The sequence below is a fragment of the Schistocerca piceifrons genome, chromosome X (genome assembly GCF_021461385.2).
Source record: "Schistocerca piceifrons isolate TAMUIC-IGC-003096 chromosome X, iqSchPice1.1, whole genome shotgun sequence".
Lineage (NCBI taxonomy): Eukaryota > Metazoa > Arthropoda > Insecta > Orthoptera > Acrididae > Schistocerca > Schistocerca piceifrons.
In genome coordinates, this window is record NC_060149.1 from 435,685,583 (window position 1) to 435,701,290 (window position 15,708).

General features: G+C 42.6%; 1 protein-coding gene across 3 annotated transcripts in view; it reads left to right on the forward strand.

Annotated features, from left to right (window-relative positions):
• LOC124721743 overlaps window positions 1-15,708 on the forward strand; it is an 855,569-nt gene that overhangs the window by 805,907 nt on the left and 33,954 nt on the right. For all 3 annotated transcript variants that reach the window (XM_047246845.1, XM_047246844.1, XM_047246846.1), the window contains one exon: window positions 8,004-8,185. In XM_047246845.1, coding sequence (XP_047102801.1) covers window positions 8,004-8,185 — 182 coding nt within the window. The remainder of the gene's footprint in view (window positions 1-8,003; window positions 8,186-15,708) is intronic.

Sequence of the window (15,708 nt, forward strand, 5' to 3'; positions counted from 1 at the left end):
TGTCATTCGTTTTTAATTTATCGTGTTTTTTAAAAGTGCGTTCATTTGGTTGGAAATGTTACCTGAATATACCGTGGGTATGTATTTTAATTTCGTGTGTGTCTTGTTTTGTCTAATTAGGTTGATGTCTTTGCGTAGTGTGTCTCGTTTTGGTTTTATTACTTTTTTATATAATTGGGTGACAATTTTAGGATCAAAGTTGTTCGCGTAGGCTATATAATGTAGTATTTCAAATTATTTATCGAATGCTTCTTTATATAGTGTAAAATTTATTAATCTATCGATCGTGGAGTTGAAATATGCAAATGTATGTGAAGTGGGATGACATGATTCGGCATTTGTGATTAAATCGGTGGTGGTAGGCTTTCTGTATATTTCGAAGTTGTGTTCAGCAAAAATAACACTGAACTCTAGTACATTGTAATCATCAAACTTTGTATACGTAGGTTCTTGATAATGGAAATCTTCGAAACAGTGATACTGGAACCTTACTTACAATGTTCTTTCAAGACATATTTCACTGCAGGCACAGTCCTCAAGAAACTAAAATTTCAAAGTAAATTTAGAAGAAGCTGTGTTAATAGGCAAATGTTCCACAAGCATTTTCATGCGTGTTAGGCACATCAACTATGAAAAATGTGCTGATGCAATATACGCTTATCTAGGAATGACTAGGCCATATTTTTGGTATTGCAAGGAAGTATCCAGAAACAACAAAACGTTCAGCAAATGCTAAAGCTGCTGTCATCAAAAACTTGTATTGTTTGATCACGATACTCCCTCGACATCAACGACTGGGTGATGTGTATTTTGTCCCGGTAAAACTGTGAGGTAGTCAATTTACACTGTACTTTTCAAACTGATCAGTATTGAAACTTAGTGTGTAGACTTCCTACATTTAATTGCGGATTTCGCATTTGTAACTACATTTTATTTACTTTGTTATGCTGCTTACGTGCTGTCAAGTCCGAACTTTTAGGGTTTGTATTAGAAACTCAGAAGCACTGCTAGTTACCATTGATGGTGATGGGGGACGCGTTTCCTGACGGGAATCACTGGCTGCTTATAAATCGAGGACGTTCTCCTCCACTATCGAAAAGCCACACATAATTGCTTTCTCTCCATGTGAGTGACTTTTTATGGTAATCCTTATTCTGTAGGAGATATTCTAGAATTTTCCTTAATACCAGTTTTGCTTAATAATGCAAGCAATGTGATTTTCTCGTGATAGTGGAATTGTATCGTAATGAAATCACAGGTAGGGGGGTTACAAATTCTTTCGATGGGGAAGCTGGACGAAGCAATACTCCGACAGGACGCAATGAAACTGCTAACATGTTCTATAGACGTTACGTGAAACTGACTTAATTGTCTGGCAAATTGCAGTTGTCTAGTTTCACATTTTTACACCGTAGAAATCTTAGTCAGTCGCTTGATTGTGAATCATTTTCATTTAAGACAGTGTGCTGCAACATGATAGATGTATTTAGTTTTACGCACTGAGTTGTTTGCTAATGGTTATCTTTCGAGGGAAACCGCCAAAGTCACGTCACTCTCTCTCTGTTTCTTCCCATTAACATTTCACGCACCTTCTACGACAAGGCGTTTTGAGACGATGTAGATACTCATGTTGGACAAGAATGGCAAAGGAACTTGGCCTTATTTATGCCTATGGAACCATCCCGACATTTGACTTCAGCGTTTTAGGGAGGCCAAGGACAACCCAAATTTAGATTGTCGGACGGAGACTTGTACTCCGGTTCTTCCGGAATGTTAATCCATCGTCTTACCCGCTGTGCCACCACGCCCGGTAATTTCACAGTGAATATTTTTAAGATAAAATGTGAAATAGGATTTGCAAGTGCAGACACAATATCTTCAGTTGATTCTCCGAAGTATAACGGAAACAGTGTTGTCACATATAAGTTTCGTTTTAAGGGCGGACCATCTACAAATAACAATATCAACAACAAGCGTTTAAAACTGTGTTTCGATCTCCCAAGTCTGCTGATGAATGACCTACTGTACTTTATTGTGACTCGGTAACGTGCTGTATATTAACCAATTTACCCAGAGTGTTAATAATGCCCAGTGCTAAGGTACACACGAAACGTACAACTTCCGTCTATATGTTCAGTGCGTCTCCTTCCTCTGATGACCCATGCATTCTGTTTAATAGTACAACAGTAATTTGCGTTGGATGTTTTTACCACAGTACTTAGGTGGTTACAAACCAGTGTAATAGCATCTCTCTCTCTCTCTCTCTCTCTCTCTCTCTCTCTCTCTCTCTCTGTGTGTGTGTGTGTGTGTGTGTGTGTGTGTGTTTTTTTTTTTTTTTTTCTGGTAGATGCAGTGTGGAAAACTTCCATTTACATGTTTGTACCTGTATTGCGGAAACTAAGTTTTTTAACATGGTTTCCCGTTCAAACCACTGTCTCCTGGTTTTTAAGAGCACGTCATTTTCACATCAGTGACACCTTGATTTAGTGCGCACTTTCCGCCGTATGAAGTGAAGTGCTCGTGCAAAAGGCATTATCAAGCGTACCCAACGACCTTCGTGACGGTTGCTTTATCAGCCAGCGAAGTCGACACGATTTTTTCGTTTTACCGGCGCGCATGCAGAGGTGGAGAGAAGTCCTACGCAGCTTCCTCACATATACTGCATATCATTCTTTCGTCGTATATTGGAAAACGCATGAAAGTATGGTTTCACACGCTGATAAGAAACAGGAACATTGGATGCTAAACGAAGTTACTGAAAGTTCATTTCCGTGTGTTAGGTTTCTGGTGGGCGATACACAAGGGCCTTCCGTTGAGACATTGGCTGCTTACTCGTAGGTGCCAAGAACGGTTTTCCTTTTGTCTTGCCGCGGTCGACCTTCATCGAGCTTGTTTTATAGGCCAAGCTGAGTTTGCAGTACGACCGACCAAGCGGCTGCATTACACCACACACATTTGCTGTAGCTTGCTGCAGGAGTACAGTTTCGCGGCATTATTACGTGCTGTGTGCAGTTTATTTTTAAATAGTAAATATTGCCCAGATTTTGACAGTAAAACGAATTGCAAATTGCGAAACGGCAGTCGTAAATATCTTGTAAAAGGAAAAGCAAGACGTTGATAATTTCGTTTCAACACTATCATTTTGTTACGGGACGAGCTAAATGGGGATATAGAGACATTTGGTATAATTGCGTTTAGAATTTAGATTTATTATCTGTGCATCGTGGGCAACCATACCACACAGCATGCCGTTAATTACACCTAAGTACATTAAACATCCATACGTTACCCGAGCACGTATTCGTATCATTTGGCGTGGCCGTGGACAAGGTTTCAAAAACCACTAAAGTAAGGTTTGGTGATTACAGTCGTGAAAACCTAGTCAGACCGTCTGCAGTCGTCACCATCACTTCTGTAGGGGGAGGATCGTCTTATCACTCCATTCGTTTCGATCTGGTCACGAAAGGAGTGCGATTTTCTGAAAATGTATTGTAGGCTCGTCCTTGCTTTCCCCTATCACGATGTTCTGGTAGCCGCAGTTACAGTAACTCCGAATTCTCCGAAACGTAATGATGTAATTTCGGTATCATTGTGACTTCATACTTATTGCTGTACGAGCCAAGTAGCTTTCTGTCATTTTTTTTTATATGTCGAACAGTGCTATCTCCTAATTACGTTACGTAAATGGAATTTTCTGGATAAACTTACATGCCACATATCGGAAGTCAATTAACGGACTCATTAAAATTTATGGTGGACATGTATACTGTTCAGTATGTCAACCAAAGATACCTTCTATTAATTTCGTTTTCTTAATCTGGGTTTGAGTAGTTCAGCACATCTGCAACTACTAATTGCGTTTTAGTAGGATGATATTGCTGAACAATACCGATACGGTGATATGTGCAAAAATAGTTAAGTAATGCTTAAACCAGCTGCGCTGTCGTTATGTGAAAGCTCTCTCTCTCTGTCGTGTGCCAAGGCTAGAAATTACTGCTACGGAACTTACACGAATATACAGGGTGTACATAAAGTCCAGGAACACTCAATTATTTATTGAAATCCTTTTTTACTAACATTTGATATGCAAACCATGAGTGACGCGGCAGACGTCAATACGGCAGTCGCTTCCCGTATTCTCTCCCGGAGCTCTGCTACATCACTTGGTAGAGGCGGTACATACACCAGATCTTTGTCCCCCCACAGAAAAAGGTCGCATGGAGTGAGATCTGGTTATCGGTGAGGCCATTTCATGAAACAGCTGTCCCCTTTCTGTAGCACGGCCAATACATCGATGCGGCAGCTCCGCGTTCAGGTAACCACGAACTTCACGAAGAAAATAGGGTGGAGCCCCCATCCTGCTTAAAGATGAACGGAGCGTCTGATTGCATTTGAGGCATCAGCTGTAGCATACTTGATTTTGTCGAACTCCAACACACAGAAAGCTCTCTCCGCACCTGAACTCACCATTTTTGCAATTAGCGCTGACTATCGGCAAATTACCAAAGTACGCTGTGGCGGTATACATGAAGGGAAAAAAAAACCACTTTCAGGGTTTCCCTTCAAAATGACAGATGCGTGATATCTGTATAATGTTCGGCTCTTGTGCAATAAATAATTGAAAGTATTCCCGGACTTCATGTACATCCTGTATAGTTAATGCGGCATCATTAGCTTAGAAGTGCGGTATCAGAAGCGCTGCCGTGGTCAGCGCTCAACAGCAGCGGTCAGCCTTTCGTGGCAGCGGCGTATTTGTGTAATTAGTCTTGCACGTTATGACTAGTTAGAGCTCTGTCACTGTAATGGACGCTTTGTCCTTCGTGGCTTCCGCTGGCACAATGAAAAGTGTATCAGAACAACTGTTTCCTTTAACGTATACTGGACACGTGAAACCCTTCTTCAGAAACAATTTCTGTTAGCTTAGCCTGCATCTTAAGTTCGATACAACGGTCTGAGCAAATAATAGGTAAGTAATGCGTAAACTAGCTGCGCTGTCGTTATGTGAAAGCTGTCTGTCGTGTGCCGAGGCTAGTAATTAAAGCGTTATTGCGGCGCTGCGGCAATCTTGCCTTATGCTAGATCTGTGATTCGTGTATTCCGTATCATCTGTTATTTGGAAAAAGTGTTTCGTTACTTAAAAGTTGGGACTGTCATTTATTTCAAAACCTCTTATAACAGTATTACGCAGAATTACTAGAACCTCTTTTAAAGACTGCTGCCCCGCCTGTTGTGACAATGAACTGTTCAGTAACCTGGTTGGATCTGACATATCTTCGTTGTTCGCGACATATCTTATTTGTGGGCTGAATCCTGAGAAGCGGGGACAAAGTCATTCTTGGAGTCTGTGTCAACAGTAATCGCGTCGTGCTCGGGTAGCTCAGTCGGTAGAGCACTTGCCCGCGAGAGGCAAAGGTCCCGAGTTAGTCTCGATCCGGCACACAGTTTTAATTTGCCAGGAAGCGTCACATCAGCGCATACTCCGCTGCAGAGTGGAAATCTCTTTCTACTTTTAAGCTTTCATTCGGAATCTGGAAGCCACTGTGACATAGATTTTTCTTTTTACTATGGCAAGACAAGCGTCATGGTGAGGAATAATGTATTGAGAATAAGAATTACGTATGCGTAACGTGGCAACATTCACCATTGCACTTAATATTCGGAGTTGACCAACCAACTGCCTCGCCCAACCAGCAAAAGTCCCTCAACCCGTTTTACAGGATGGGTGCAGGTTAAGAGTAAAGTGCGAAGCCCCTAACGCAATAATATTGACTAGTGAAGGACGTTTTGGTTGTGTGCGAGATAGTAGTGAGACATATAAATGACCCACGAAAGGTAGAGTCTGTGTTGTGTTGCAAAAATTCTCAGAGATTAAACTCCAAATTAAGATATGTTTTATATGGGTGTTTCAGGAATCTGCACATTGAAGTTTTTTTTAATGAGTTATGCACTCCTCTGTCTCGTACCTTTCATGTTAAAAACTGACATACATCTTATCCTCTCACTGATTTTGAACACTGAAATTCTTACTTTTCGAGATCCGCAAACATTGGACAGTAACCCATCTCGGATTCGATGGTTATTTTATTTGTGTGTGCCTTTTCGAGTTCCAACGATTTGTGCATTGTTTTGGAGGTGGATGTGAGAAATACGCTCGACATTTGCCTAGATTGTGGGAAATCGCATAAAATCACTTACAGGTTGGACTGTGTCGTGGACGTTAAACAGCGTCTTGCTTTGATCTGAGTCTGGCTCGTAAGGTAGTGTATCGCGCGGTTAGTTGTAAAAGAAATTGGAAAGTGGAACAGATTTGGAATTTGGAGGATTGTTTTGTTTCGAAATAATTTTCTCGCCACCTTCGAGTGAGAGGGATTAAAGGATGAACCTGTTCATTAGCTAGCATTTTTAATAGTGTGTTCCTCTACCAGAATCATCGTTTTTGTTTCACAAAATGGAATCAGCGGGTTCCCTCGTGACAGTCTCCACACATTACGTTTTTAATAGTGTTTGCTGTGAATGAACTATGTTCTATAAACATAGACAAATGGAATGGATATCATCAGTCCATCAGTTTTAAGCGCTACATAATTTTTTTTTTTACTCAAAAGGTGGCACTCAGATACATAAATTTCATGCTTAAAAATTAATGACGTTTGGCGTTTTTGCCATTTCCGTGACATTCAAATAGCAACTCGGTGTCAAATTCTCTTTCGATGGACTTAACTGTGCACTGAGTATTGCCCTGAATTGGCTACTGATGTACTCGTTGGCTAGCGCAATCCAAACAAACGTAAGATGTCAAAAGCAGAACAGCTTAATTATTCGTGTAGATCCGTTACGTTTGCACAGACTTGAGTGAATGTCTTTGGCTGCATTGGTTCTGCTTTTACATGGAGGAATAAAGTGGGGATATCCAAATAATTTTTGACATTTGCTTGCCCTAAAGATTACTACGAAGGCAGAAATAACGAATTTCCCGTACATAACGCACAATTTTTTTATTCGGAGGCAATTTGCCCTTATGTTACGATATGGTGTTAGTTTTTGTTGTTGGTACCGAACTCTTCGCACGTTTGATAATTATGGTGTCAAGCATGAATATTTCACTCAGCAGCAGTGTGTGCGCTGTTCTGACAATTCCTGACAGGTTGAAATTGCCCCAGAGCGGGACTCGAACTCGATTCCCTATCAACTGTTTGGCGTCTCGTCGACAAAAACATTGATGGAAACAGGACAGTCCATAAAATATTCGAGGCTCATATAAAGACAGCAGAGCTATAGGAAAAATGAAATAAAAGTAGGGTACGTTATCAAGCTCTACTCGTCCAGTACACGACAGTAACTATAAGTCTGGGAGAATGTATAAGACACTATAGTAACAATCTCATTTAGCTCGTTTTTCGTAAAAACTAACTTATTCATATCCTTTGGCGGTGCCTCAGTAATATTTACGTCACTGCATCTTTGTTAACTTCTTACTTGAACTTGCGCTACATGTTGTTTGTGGATTCTGCATTCATTCCTTATAATTATTTTTCACCTTCGAAACTGGTACGTTTTCGAAGAAAAACGTATTGTTTAAACTTCCCAAGGTGATATTGATTTGTTTTTTTCCAGTGTCATTCTTATAATATAACGGTTCGCGTCGGTGATAGTCGTTCTGCTAGACGAATGTGCATTAGATACTACAAAGAGTTCAACACAATATTTCCTTTTTTATGCGTAGTTCTACCCGGAGAACTTACGTCAGGGAATTTACATCGAAACTGTGCTGTAATTAGAAGATGCTTTTCTAAAGTAAGCTTTTAATTGAGGATTCTGGTATAGATGTGTTCGCAGATACTTCCTGTTTGCCAGAATGTTTTTATTCTCTGTAGACCGATTCGTATACTAGAAGTGACCGTTCAGAGAATGTGGGTAACTGAGTGATGAATTTCAAATTCTTTGGATTACAAGCCGTATGCCAACGCATTATTTTACTCCTATGTTCGCCCATTTCCTTTCAGGCTGGCTGGATCGCTGGCAGCAACTGTACAGCACTGCAGAAGAGCTGCAGAGAGTGCGCTGCTTGCAGCGCGAGATGGTCACCATGCGCGAGGAGATGATGGAGCTCGCCAACAGGGTGACCAATATTTCCAGCGAGCTCAAGGACAGAAGTCAGCTCGATGGTGTCATCCAAAAGGTCAAGGTGAGTACTCTTTCTGAGCCACCTTTCTATTTTTGCGCATGCACGCATACCTAGACTGAAAAATGCGGGGTGGACTATCCGAGACTCGGGAATTCTGTCTCATTGTCTCGTATGTTTATTGACCCGCCAGGTTAGACGAGAGCGCTAATGCGCTGCTTCCTGGACTCGGGTGGGCGCGCCAGCTCCGGATCGAATACGCCTGGCGGATTAACGACAAGGGCCGGTGTGCCGGCCAACCTGGATGTGGGTTTTAGGCGCTTTTCCACATCCCCACGTCCAGCTTCAGTTACATGCCTCGCAGACATTTGAAAAACGTTCGCACTATATCATAGTTTACACTTGATGCAGGCAGCTGGGGTACACTAATTCCATCCCGGGGTATGGGCTGGCGGCAGGAAGGGCATCCGGCCAAACCTTAAAATTAACCATGACAAATCCGTACTTAAGCTTGCCGACCTTGCGCACGATGCGGGACAAAGGCAGTAACAAAAAAAAGGAGAATCTCGTATATTTATCGGTATCACGTAGTGATTTATAATTTTTATGCTCTCGCTTTTTTGGTGAAGGTTGTTTCTAGTCCAATAATATCGTGAAGAACAAATTCCTAAGGGACCAAACTGCGGAGGTCATCGGTCCCTAGACACTTACACACTACTTAAACTAAATTGTGCTAAAAACCACACACACACACACACACACACACACACACACACACACACACACACACACACACACACACACACACACGAGGGAGGACTCGAACCTCCGGCGGAAGGGGCCGCGCAATCCATGACATGGCGCCTCAAACCGCACAGCCACTCCTCGCGGCTCTGGTCGCATGACTTCCAGATAGTATTCCTTATTGACCCTTCGACCATAAGGCACTACGCCATAGTGATCGAAGAAAACAGTGAGGAGAACCTTCACATGTGATCGAAATTATCGATCTTTTTTTTCGGTCTTGGTTCTACAAGCAGTTTTTATTTGGATGAATGGGCCTTGGTTTTGACGTCATACCTGTTATGACCTCCTTTACAAGTTTTGGATCGTTGTCGACTTCGTTCAGCAATTCCTGAGCGATGTCTACGCGATGTCTTTGGTCGAAATTCAAGAATTTCGGAACCAACTTTGCTGCTACACTTTTCATGCCCAAAACATCGGAAGAAATTGCTTGGTATGAGCCAAAGGATATACCGACATAATCAGCAACTTCTCTGATGCTAATACGGCGATTTCCCAGAACCATTTTCTTTACTTGTTCCGCATTGTCGTCAGTAATTTCCAGGGCGGGCGTTATCTTAAACTTCATTTCGACCGTCTTCGACAGGTTTGCACTAATCGTACACTCTTGTCGTACTCATAGCAGATTCGCCAGAAACCACAGTCAACATTTCGAATGTGATGCTGCACTTCATTCCATTTTTAAAGCAAAATTTAATGCAAATTCTGTTAGCCATCGTTTTTGAAAGTAAAAATTTGCAGAGCACTCGAAAACGCGTATAACCTTTTCGACTGTTAACAGTAAACTAAATATTCAAAACAGTCGAAAAAAGCAAACATACATCAGGAACATGTTTTCCAACAAGATAAAAAAATTGAAAGTCATATGTATAAAGTCCATGAAATTTAAAAATTGCCTTTACTTTTTGATCACATATGACTTCAATTTCCCTTGTATTACGTCGGTGAATCTGGTATCGTTGTGAAATGGTGCTTGGACAGATAAATTACTATTTTGATCCCTCCAACCTTACACCAAGAAGGACCATGACTTCTATTTTCTCTTCCACGCCATTAGCAACTAGTCTTCGGACGTAGCATTTGGCTGTGGCTGAGGGGCGAGATAGTTGCTTTCATACACGCACGACGCTTAATGAAACTTCAAAATTCAGTCAATTTATTCCGGCCGTAGAGACCTAAAGCGACTTACAACCTACCGACTTTTGCTTTCTGAAAACGTAACCAGGTGGATCACCCTGTTTAAAGCCTTTACTCTCCTAGTGTGCGCACGTGCTAAGTTAGCTACAAGTGTGTCATTGAGCATAACGATAATAGTATCCGCGCATTTACTGTTGGCGGCTGTCTACTTGTTTTAGCAAGGAATCTCCAGCCCCCCACAAAAGCCTCCTGGAATAGAATGTGTAACTTTCGCATTTAGTGTCACCATCAAGAGATATGCGACCTGCCTTCTGAGTTTCCTACCGAGCAACTACAGAGTCAGAACTAACATGCGTAGGAAACGGACTTCTGAATGTACCGTGAAATCGAGTCTGAAGCTGTTGCTCAGTGGAGGATGAGTGGGTAGCGCTTTTGATTAACCAAGATCTGCGTTATCGTTACTTTTCGCACAAAATACTAAAAAATACCGCAACAAACAAAACGTGGCTTCTATTACGCTGTGACATTGAGCGCAGAGCTTGGCAAAAGCGCACTTTGACCGAATACTGATCTTTAACGTTTGGCGAGGAGGAGAAATACCAGTAAAGCCATTTGTATACTAGCTAGCATCAAAATGGAGATGTGGGTGTCCTTATTGTCGATGCATTATTGAATTGACAGAGATTAGTTCGTGAAACGTTTACCTGCCGCACTTGGTAGATTACGTCAGTCTGTGACGAAATGTAAATCATACCTTCTCTCTCTCTCTCGCCCCCTCCCTCCCCTTTCAACGTTATAAAACTTAAGAAATATTAACTCCTGTTTTGTAATACTTTGAATTAAATTTTTAGTGTTTCTTCTAAGACATTTTGTGCTACAACCACTGATAACTAACTTTCAGGTAATGAGTATGTAGTATAGTTTATGCAGCGATCTTATCTTTACTAAAACACTGACCGTGTGTATCAGACGTTTTGTATTATAGTTTTCAGTCCAGGACACGGACCATCTTTGGATCAGTTACTAGAAAAAGGGTGTGTCAGAGTGTAGGTATCAGTACTTGTAGAAACAGTCTTTTCCCAGTAACTGATATGAAAGTGATCAGTTGCCAGTAGTGAAACTCGTTATCAATAATAGTTCCTATAATTCATGCACTCAGTTGTTTAATAAACATATCACGATACGACCACGACATTCTGTCGTTCCTCTAGTATGTCATGCCTTCCAATAGCAGGATTTCAGCTTAGAATGTCAATGTCATTTAATATTTCTTGTTGTCTTCTAGTGTTCATGGTGATGGTGCTAAACGGGGGCAAACTGCAGGAGACGATCCCTGAGAGAATTAGTAGAGAAGGGTCATAAGGACATGTGGTTGGGATTGCGTCCACTTGAAAGTGTAGGCAAAACATCTCTGACAATGTAGGTTTCAGTGACTGAAAGCACACATGAGAACACGCCGGGCATGTTTTGTCTGTAGTAAGTTTTAGTGGCAGCGAACCATCAGCACTGGTTGAGCATCAATGCGTGGGCGCGGATTACCGGCGACAACAACGCCTTATAGCCGAGACATATCTGCACTTCCTGCGGATGACCTTGCCTCTCCGGCTGGAAGACTTGTATTTGGTGGTACGAAGGGCATTGTGACTACTACATAACGGTGCTCCAGCTCACCTCCCCCATCTCCATGCGAGGGGAGACACAGTAAGGTTTCCATTCGGTATCTCCTTGTTGAGGTTATAACGAGAAGCAGAACAAACGGAACGTGTCGGAAAGGGAGCATATCAATTTAAACCGTCAACTCTGAAGTTAACCGTTCAATTTTTGTTTATATTGGAGAATTATCGAGAAAAGATCTCACAGAGCAGTGCATGGATTTTTGTGCTAATGTTAAATAATAACTCCTAAATAGGGACTATGATGAGAAACAAACTCTACTGGTAACTAGACAGTTGAACATTTTCTACTAGCAAGTACTACGATGCAACACTTCCGTAGGTGCTCCCAGGTGCCATACAGGGTGTTAAAGAAAATAATCAGATATTCGTACAGGAGACAGTATTGGCCAATATTATATTATAAAAGACGCACTGAATGTATGTTCGGTAACATAAACGTCTTGAGCTGTAGGCAGTTTTACTTGTGCGGAAAATATTAATTTTTCTGTAATTTAGGACGTTTTTTCTATTTGAGTTGACTCGTTTTTTTATTTGTTTACTTCTTCCATCGACTGATTCTGATAACATCTCGCATAGTAGTTAAAACTGTCTTCTAGGTCATCCATTCCTCAAGTACGGTGTTGAGAGCTGGAGATAATGCAATTCACAGGTTGCATTCATTTGCGAATGTGGCAGGATTCAGGAGTGCAGTAATAAATTACCACGATACCATCGCACAAGTAGATCTAAATATAGAAGCGATCATGAAAGTAAGTTCGCTTTAATCTCTGTTTGTGGGAAGACTAACAGGGCGAGACATATTAACAGATGCTTTTCCTCAGCAATTTCTGCGCAGCAAACTATGGTCACAGTTGCAGAACGTTACTCTAGTAGAGGACTGTCGTTCATGCATTACGGACGCCATCCAGTTGTCTGCACCTTGTACGACAGTGCCTAACCCCTACATTTAATGCCAACGAATTGGTCGAGGAGATCCATTAATATGGCCTTCCCGTTCACATGACTTTAATGCTTAGAATTTCTGGGCGTGGATTCATTACAAAGCTTTGGTTTTTATCACATCAAAGGGCAATTTTTACGTGTTACGGACTCCCGTGATTGATACACGTACCGAGCTAGATTGTGCGATGTTAAGGCACTGGATTCTTATGTGGGAGGACGACGGTTCACACCGCCGTCGGGCCATCTACATTTACATGCCGGCTGGTTATAATTAAAGAGGTCCAATGTGGGCTGTAATTATCTTGCGGCAGCGAAACTTCGTAGAGATTCTAATGCGTTAATGCGGAATCGATTTATGCTGGAAAAGAAAACAGTTCCAATTTCGGCCGCTAGGTGCACATATGACGCTGTAAATGTGAGAAAGAACTTCAGGAATGTTTTCCTATGTAATGGATTAGGAACAGGATGTGGGCAGAAAAAGACAAACAAGTGATAAAGGCATAATGTTAATTTTATTATTGACCGCCGCTTACACAATTGGTTCAGTATGGGAACCGGAGACGTCGACCAGATGTTGCATCGCCGGCCGGGTGGCCGAGCGGTTCTAGGAGCTTCCGTCCGGAACCGCGCGACCGCTACGGTCGCAGGTTCGAATCCTGCCTCGGGCATGGATGTGTGTGATGTCCTTAGGTTAGTTAGGTTTAAGTAGTTCTAAGTTCTAGGGGACTGATGACCACAGAAGTTAAGTCCCATAGTGCTCATCCGGAAACGCTCTCAGCAGTTCCGGTGGAATCTGAGCAACGTGTTTGTGTATACTGGCCTTCAGATAAGGTACGAGTAGAGACCGAACGTGTCCCTGGTAAACGCGTTGCTTTAGTTACCCCAGAGCCACAAGGCACATGGATGCAGATAAAGTGATCTTGAATGCATGCATCTAGAAAACCTCTGGAAGTCACACGTTCGTGGAAGGTTACGTTAAGCAGATATCTCACTGGGCGAGCGAAATGGTGTGTTGACGACATCTTGCATGAAAACAGTAGTTTCCACATAGTTTCGCTCTTCCAGAGCAGGAGTCACATGCTGTAGGAAGTGGTCTAGATAACGTAGACGTCACGGTATATCTGACAGGCCCTCTGGGTGTATTCTCTTCAAAGAAGAACGGACCGAGAACATAGGTGGTTGCGAATCCACATCATGCAGTCGCATACCGCCAGCGCAATGGCTCTCCGTGCACGACACGCAACAGTACCCCAAATTCGGCAATTCTGCGTAGTCATATCCCTGTAGTTTTAAATATGCGTCGTCGCTTCATAGAATATTGCCCAGCCACATGTCGTCGGCTTTTATCTGTGCCAGAAACCGAAGAGCATATCCAGAACGTTGCTGCGGATCATGACGTTTGAGTTGCTGCACCGTCTGGACCTTGTACCGGTACCAGTGTCAAATAGATCGCAAAACTTTCCGTACTGTTGACCATGGGATGGACAGACCTCGTGACACTGCACTAGCACTCCCCGGGGCACATGCTGCATGGTCAGTTACAGCAACAGCAACCTCGTCGATAACTTCGGCTGTGAAAGGACGCCCACCTCTTCCAGGTGCCACACGAAGCTTACCTGTGTTTTCGAATTTCATTATAATTTTGTTCAAACCATTCAATGACATCGAGCGTCTCCGTCGGCGATATTCTCTTACAGCAGCACTGTAATTTCTGCCGTTCACATAAAGCAGTTTCACTAACAACGCACGGTCTCTCTGTTCACTGACGTTATGGCTAGTCAAATGACAGCATGGATATCGTACAGTCATACAAACTGTGTTCAGTGCCAGATTTGCGCTTAGTGGCCACAATTGAAACTAATTTTTTCCAGTGTAAATCGGTTCCGCGTTAACGCATTAGCTTGTGTACGAATTTTCGCTGCCATACGACAATTACAGCCCACCCTGGACCTCCGAAAGTAGCTACACTTCAGTTATAACCACCCGGTACATACTCCGCAAGTCACCATACAGTGCGCGGCCGAAGGTGTCTTATACCACTACCAGTTATCCCATTTCCTGTTACAGTCGCAAATGGAGCGATGGAAAAAAGACTATCTAACGCCTCCGTACGACCCCTAATTTTTCTTACATTGTCTTCGCATGAATTAATGTACGTTGACAACAGTAGAATCGTGATGTAGTCAGCCGCAAATGCTGCTTCTCTAAATTTTCTCGATAGTATTTCGCGACAAAAACGCCATCTTTCTTCCATGGAGTCTCATTTGGGTTCACGGAGCATCTCCGTAGTACATCTTGCTTACGTTACTTCTAGCTTTCCGTAATCGTGTACTGTTAATGCCAAGATGGTTCCTCTGAAAAGAACACGGTCGGTGTTCTTCCCCCAATTCGAACTTTTGCTCCGTCCCCAAAGGTATGTTTGCATGCGCCATAAAAATTGAACATTGCTGACAATATATCTCAGTGTTGTACGGCAATATTGCGACCATACGAATGGCAGCCACATGTACAGCATTACGGACCACTATTGGCCGGCATTGTTTGACGCCATACATTTCTGGGCCAGACGTGTTTACAATGGGCCACACTATTGCCACAGTATGGGCGAACACGAGCTAGTGGAAATGTGTGCGGCTCTGTTACTTGTACATAAGACAAAGAATAAAGTTAAAAAGAACGAGCAAAATCGTGCTTTGTGGATGCGTTCTTAAAGTATAATAAGGGCAGCATATCGGAGCGTAGACTATCGTCGACGTACCTATTGGTGCTGTCAGGATGCGGCAGGATGGCACCCCAGACCATCACTCGTGTGTTGTCGGGCCGTATGGCGGGCTACAGTCAGGTTCGCACACCACCACTGTCCGGTTCGTATTCAGACACGCCTTCATCCTGGAATCTCATTGACTGGAACAGAATTGTCTTCAGTGATGAGCCCCGCTTCGAATTGAGCCCTGATGACCAACAAAGACGTGCCTGGAGACGGACTGGACAGCGGTGGGATACCAGCCTGAATGTCACCCACCACAT